This window comes from Octopus bimaculoides, chromosome 7 (genome assembly GCF_046866305.1).
Source record: "Octopus bimaculoides isolate indiv1 chromosome 7, ASM4686630v1, whole genome shotgun sequence".
NCBI lineage: Eukaryota > Metazoa > Mollusca > Cephalopoda > Octopoda > Octopodidae > Octopus > Octopus bimaculoides.
Window position 1 is genome coordinate 11,898,487 of NC_142934.1, and position 7,500 is coordinate 11,905,986.

A 7,500-nucleotide genomic window follows, 5' to 3' on the forward strand; every position below is an offset into this window, starting at 1 on the left:
AGTATATATATATATATATGTATATATATATATATATGTATATATATATATGTATTATATATGTATATATATATATTTGTGATATTTATATATATATATGTATATATATATTTGTGTGTATATATATATATATATATGTATATATATATATTGTGTGTGTTATATATATATATATGTATATATATATATTGTGTGTATATATATATATATATGTATATATATATTTGTTATATATATATATGTATATATATGTATTTGTGTGATATATATATATTTATATATGTATATATATATATTTGTGTGTATATATATATATATATGTATATATATATATTTGTTATATATATATATATGTATATATATATATTTGTAGATATATATTTGTATATATATATATTTGTATATATATATATTTGTATATATATATATATTTGTATATATATATATTTGTATATATATATATATTTGTATATATATATATTTGTATATATATATTTATATATATATATATATATGTATATATATATATATTTGTATATATATATATATGTGTATGTGTGTGTATATATGTTTGTGTCTGTGTTTGACCCCCCCTAACATCGCTTGACAACCGACGCTGGTGTGTTTACGTCCCCGTAGCTTAGCAGTTCGGCAAAAGAGATCGATAGAATAAGTACTAGGCTTCTAAAGAATAAGTCCTGGGGTCGATTTGCTCGACTAAAGGCGGTGCTCCAGCATGGCCACAGTCAAATGACTGAAACAAGTAAAAGAGTAAGAGTTCATAATATAAAGAAAGGCTAAATTATGTCTTTTTTAATGCTATGTAGGATTACACTATCTAACATGTTCTTTTCATATTCAATATGGTAGGGTGTGATTTGAGGGAAAATTTGGTCACTATTTCCAGCTTTTCTGCTGTTGTTGCTATTGTTTAGGCTCCAGTCAGTCTTTGCTCAGGTGGACTGAAGTACTTGATGTTGTTTATCATAAGATTATTTATGACGTAACCTTTATGTTGTTTCAGGTCATTGTAGCTACTGTGGCATTTGGAATGGGTATTGATAAGCCAGATGTTCGCTTCGTTATTCACCATTCTCTCAGTAAATCTATGGAAAACTTGTATCAAGAATCCGGTCGCGCTGGTAAGAAAGCTATGCGTCTGTAAATTTCTTTTCAGAGATTTTGTTATTTAAGTTTTCATTCATGCCCCATTGCTACAAGCATTGTGGCGTCTGCAACAAGAACAAAGAGATCATAGAGTTTAGGACCAGGTTTCAATTCCTTCCGTCTGTAGTGATTTTCACTTCACATTCATGCTCTTTGGAATCATCATCATCATCATCACCATCATCAACATCATCACCATCTTCATTGTCGTCGTTGTCATCATCATCAGAACTGCTTTGCTCTCGATATATATATATATAGGCACAGGAGGGAGTGAAACTCTGAGTAACATTTTTGTATTATACGTGCCACCCGCACAGGAGCAAGTCCAGCGGCACTGGCAATGACTTTGCTTGAATGCTTTTTCACGTGCCATCGGCACACGGGAGCCAGTCAACTGCTCTGGCAGCGATCACGCTCGGATGGTGCTCTTAGCACTCCACTGGCATGGGCGGCAGTCACGTACATATAAACACACACACACACACACACACACACACAAATACATACACACACACACACACACACACAATTGGCTTCTTTGGTTTCCATCTACCAAGTTCACTCACAAAGCTTTGGTCAGCCTGGAGCTAGAGTAGAAGACACTAGTCCAAGTTGCCACACCACGGGACTGAACCCAAGACCACATGGTTAGGAAGCAGGCTTCTTAACCACACAGCCACGTCTGATGTGCATGTAAATGTGCACAAACACACAGACTATACATATTAAAATCTATGCACACACACACACACACACACACACGTGTGTGTGTGGAAGAATATAAAATAAAGAATTGCAACAGTTGTGAAATGCAACAAAGAACAGTGAATCGTCTGCCAATAAATCTGGCAGATATTCAAATGCTGCTCTTGGAATTGCTGGAATTCTGAGATATGTTGTCCTATGAGCTTTGTGATAAACCAGAAAGTCAATCAAAGAATTTATTCCTGTATAATCCTTTCTCTTACTCCGTAGTGAAGCTGGCAAAGTTTTCAGTTTGGTAAAGGTCAAAGAAAAACAGCAAAGTCTGTTTAGACTATATCATCATTACAATTAATTACCAAAGTCGTTGTCGTTGTTGTTATTGTCATCGCTGTCATTGCCGTCATCATCGTCGTCATGTCACCATCGCAGTTTTTGTTGCTGTCATCATCGTCATCACCATCATCGTCATCTTCGTCATCACCATCGTCGTCGTCTTTGTCATTAGCATCGTCGTCTTTGTCATTACCATCGTCGTCATTTTCGTCATCACCATCGTCGTCATCTTCGTCATCACCATCGTCGTCATCTTCGTCATCATCATCGTCATCACCATCGTCGTCATCTTCGTCATCACCATCGTCGTCATCATCGTCATCACCATCGTCGTCATTTTCGTCATCACCATCGTCGTCATCATCGTCATCACCATCATCGTCATCGTCATCATCTTCGTCCTCACCATCGTCGTCATCTTCGTCATCACCATCGTCGTCAACTTCATCATCACCATCGTCGTCATCTTCGTCATCATCGTCATTTTCGTCATCACCATCGTCGTCATTTTCGTCATCACCATTGTCGTCATTTTCGTCATCACCATTGTCGTCATCATCGTCATCACCATCGTCGTCATCATCGTCATCACCATCGTCGTCATTTTCGTCATCATCATCGTCGTCATCATTGTCATCACCATCGTCGTCATCTTCGTCATCGTCATCATCGTCATCACCATCGTCATCATCTTCGTCATCACCATCGTCGTCATCTTCGTCATCACCATCGTCGTCACCATCGTCGTCATCTTCGTCATCACCATCGTCGTCATCATCGTCGTCATCATCGTCATCACCATCGTCGTCATCATCGTCATCACCATCGTCGTCATCTTCGTCATCGTCATCATCGTCATCACCATCGTCATCATCTTCGTCATCACCATCGTCGTCATCTTCGTCATCACCATCGTCGTCACCATCGTCGTCATCTTCGTCATCACCATCGTCGTCATCATCGTCATCACCATCGTCGTCATCATCGTCATCACCATCGTCGTCATCATCGTCATCACCATCGTCGTCATCTTCGTCATCACCATCGTCGTCATCTTCGTCATCACCATCGTCGTCATCTTCGTCATCACCATCGTCGTCATCATCGTCATCATCATCATCACCATCGTCGTCATCATCGTCATCACCATCGTCATAGTCGCCACAGTCATCATCGTCATTGTCACTGCCATCATCTGATTCTGCACCTTATTTCTTGGCTACTTAGAGTGTAAAGTACAATATTGATAATGAGGAGAATGTATATATATATATATATATATATATATATATATAAGCTATATTTACAAGGTTTCAAATTTGTATGTTTAAAAAGGCAGGGACTCTCAACATGACCGATCGTTATTTCATTTATTTAATTATTTACCATTCGATGTCAACATTTCTGTGCCCAACATTTCTATCCAGCGACTGATCCGTTGGATGTCTGATGTTATGATCGTTGTGTCAATTGTGTCAATTGTGTTTTTTCGTAATTTGTTCTGATGGAAGCCATTCCTGAGGAAGTGCCAAACGTCAGACATCCAACGGATCAGTCGCTGGATAGAGTTGGGCACAGAAATGTTGACATCGAATGGTAAATAATTAAATAAATGGAATATAGATCGGTTGTGTTGAGAGTCTCTACATTTTTAAACATACAAATTTGAAACCTTGGAAATATAAACAATGAGAACGACCCTTAAGGAATCTAATCAATGATCCTTTGGGGTTAAGTCTTATGCTATATTGGTAGCGATTACGAAATTTACTGGAAAATTATATATACATATATATTTCGTTTTGGATTTGGTTTGCAAGATTCTTTATGTGAATTCGTGTGTTGAAGCATATTTTGTTATCTCTGGGGACAGTCATTCTCTTTTATTGCCTTATCGTTTAACACACTCACTGGTTAAGTTTCCACTCATTTACTTATTTATTTTTTCTAAAATTTTCATTGCATCTTGCAACCTTTTCAATAGTCGTAACGAAAATTTTAGAAAAAGTAAATAAGTAGATTAGTAGAAATTTAACCAGTGAGTGTGTTAAATAATAAGGCCCTAAAAGAGAATAACTCTCCCCAGATGCACCAATATATATCAAATGTAAATAATGTACATAATTCTTCATCTCTTAAATATAGAACTGTACTTTCAATTTTGCTTTCCTTTCTCTATATATCCCTGTATATATTTACATGTAGATATATATATGTATATATTGTATATCGAACCCTGGCGTGTTTATTTGCATCTCTCTCTCTCTCTTCATATATATATATATATATATATATATATATAAATTAAAAGGGTAAAGGTTTATCAATTTATTAATTTATTAATAAATCAACAATTAATAATTTTTACCAAGCCCTTCGGTATGTAAGCACCATTATTGGTGGGGAACTTATTTAAAAGTTCATATATATTTATAAACATAATTAAGGGATCAGCAAACATTTGCTTCACCATATACCGAAGTTCAGAAATAGCAGCTAAAAAAGCTGAGACTCCAACAGATAGCATTACTTGTAACTCACAAAGGCAAAAACAAGAAGAAAAAAACAATGAAAACTAACCATTACGAAGTTAATCGTAGACGCGTTTCTGGATTATGAGTGATAAATACTCAATTTCCTTCATCAATACGATATTCCAGTAGTAAATTCGACCATGCTAGCAAACTGTGCATGCATGAACGAGTGAACATTATGTATGTATGTATATGAAATATATATGCGTTTTTGTTTATTGTATTGTTAGGTCGTGACGACAAAGTATCCCATTGCATTATCTATTACCGTCTCAATGACGTTATGAGGCAGAGTACCATGGTCTTCACGGAACAAACAGGAATTGAGAATTTATACGCATTAATGGATTATTGCTCAGATGTTAGCCGGTAAGTCTATGACAAAATGGTAATCCATGCTTGTCATTGTTTTATTGTTCAGCTCCAGGTCAGCATTAGATTAATCATTTGAATATTAACAATGTATTCCCATCTTTGAGGTTATTAAATATTTCTTTACGAAGGTGTTGGTGTGGCTCTGTGGGTAAGAAGCTTGCTTCCCAACCACGTAGTCTTGGGTTCAGTCCCACTGTGTAGCACCTTGGACAAGTGTCTTCTATTATAGCCCCAGGCTAATCAAAGCCTTGTGAGTGAATTGATAGACAGAAACTGAAAGAAGCCTCTTGTATTTCTCTCTCTCTCTCTCTCTCTCTCTCTCTCTATCTCTCTCTCTCTCTCTCTCTCTCTCTCTCTATATATATATATATATATATATATATATATATATATATATATATATATATATTTCTATATATATGTATAGATAGAGAGATACATATGCACATACATAAAGGGTAAAGACTCCCTTTAGTCATGAATGACCACAAGATTGCTCCTAGAAAGTTCCCCTCCAAGACACATGTCTGGACAAAGTTGTTTACGGAAGGCCAGCAGTCGCCCATGCATTCCAGCCTCCCATCTCCATGCCACCGATGTTATCCAAGGGGAAAGCAAAGGCTGATATAACTTAACACCAGTGATGTAGCATCTCATTTCTACAGCTGAGCGAACTGGAGCAATGTGAAATGAAGTGTCTTGCTCAAGCACACAGCCCAGTCTGAGAAACGAACTCACTATTTCATGATTGTGAGCCCAACACTTATATGATAGTTTACTGTCTATGTTTTTGTAAAATTTCTGGTGTTTTCCTCTCCTAGATGCAGACGTTCCATGATTGCCCGGCATTTTGGTGAGACTTGGTCTTCTTCAGATTGTAATCGCATGTGTGATAACTGCAAAGCTGTCTCCACAAGCAGTAAGTGACTTTGTTATGAGATTTTTCTTTTTTAGGCTTGAAGAATTGGTTAATTACTCTAATTCTCCTCCCCTCCTTTAACCCTCCTATCTGATAGTGTTACACTGCTAAACTCAGTGGGTTTTTTAGCAATGCATTCATTGATAGTTGATGGATTGTGTGTGGTGCTGATGAAAGAGCAATGATTCTTGAAATATGCATATACACCCATTACATTATTTTCCATGATGGCATGGGTTGGATGGTTTGACTGAGGTCTGGAGTGCCAGCAGCTGCACCAGGCTCCAATCTGATCTGGCAGAGTTTCTACAGCTAGATGCCCTTCCTAACGCCAAACACTCCTCTGCTTGTGTCAGGTAAAAAGCACTAAGTCCACTCTGCTGAGTGGTTGGTGTTAGGAAGGGCATCCAGCTGTAAAAGATTCTGCCAAAACAGTCACAGAAGTCTGGTGCAGGCTTCTGCCTGGCTGGTTCTTGTGAAACCGTCCCACCCATGCTAGCATGGAAGGTGGACGTTAAATGATGATGATGATGATGATGGTGGTGATGATTAGTCTCTGCTACGATTCAACTTTGCTGATGTTCTGAGTCATGTCAAGATGGGAGGGAAAATGAGAAGGTACTCACAAATGTACTCTCATGCACACCTACCCACCCACACAAACACACACACATACACTCACATACAACACACACACACACACACACATGCAAATACACATACACACATACAACAAACACATGCAAATACATGCACACACACACAACAGCTATGCACTCAGACAAATATATACATACACAGACCAGCCACACATGTACATACACACAAAGTACAAACTTCACCAACACACACACGCACACACACAGAGGCACACACATGCAACATACACATACAACACACACACACATGCACATACATACACGTACACATACTCACACACACATGCACTTGCACGCATGTATGATGGGCTTCTTTCAGATTCAGCCTGCTAAACACACCCACAGGACTTCGGCTGGCCTGTGGTTGTAATAGAACACACTTGCCCAAGAGCAAAACATTGCTTTGCTTGCATAACACTTCAGCACGTGATGATTAATAATTGTTGTTTACAACGTGAAAACATAAACAAATAATTTGCCAAAGACATGACCCTTTAAAACAATAATACATTAACATCATACTTAAATATTTTTAAGGTCCTTTTATTTTTTTTTTTTTTTGCACAGTATCTTTGCAGTTCTTGATTGTCCTTAATTATGTATCTGTTGAGAAAAAATCAAAGGTCATAATAAGCTATTGGTTTTCAAGAACTTTTGATTCATATCAAAGTTATGATGAGACCAATATCATTACCATTTCCTTTCATTAAGTATTCACCACTCACAATGTGCGCTCATATACCTCTCTGTAATTACACAAGACTTCAGTTTTATATAATGTGACCAAGTGCTACTTAGATTGCAT

The 7,500-nt window shown here is 37.1% G+C and overlaps 1 protein-coding gene across 1 annotated transcript in view; it reads left to right on the forward strand.

Annotated features, from left to right (window-relative positions):
* Positions 1–7,500, forward strand: part of LOC106882388 (ATP-dependent DNA helicase Q1) — a 33,189-nt gene that overhangs the window by 21,760 nt on the left and 3,929 nt on the right. The window contains exons 8-10 of the mRNA XM_089354759.1: positions 1,025–1,142; positions 4,973–5,111; positions 5,939–6,036. Coding sequence (XP_089210885.1) covers positions 1,025–1,142; positions 4,973–5,111; positions 5,939–6,036 — 355 coding nt within the window. The remainder of the gene's footprint in view (positions 1–1,024; positions 1,143–4,972; positions 5,112–5,938; positions 6,037–7,500) is intronic.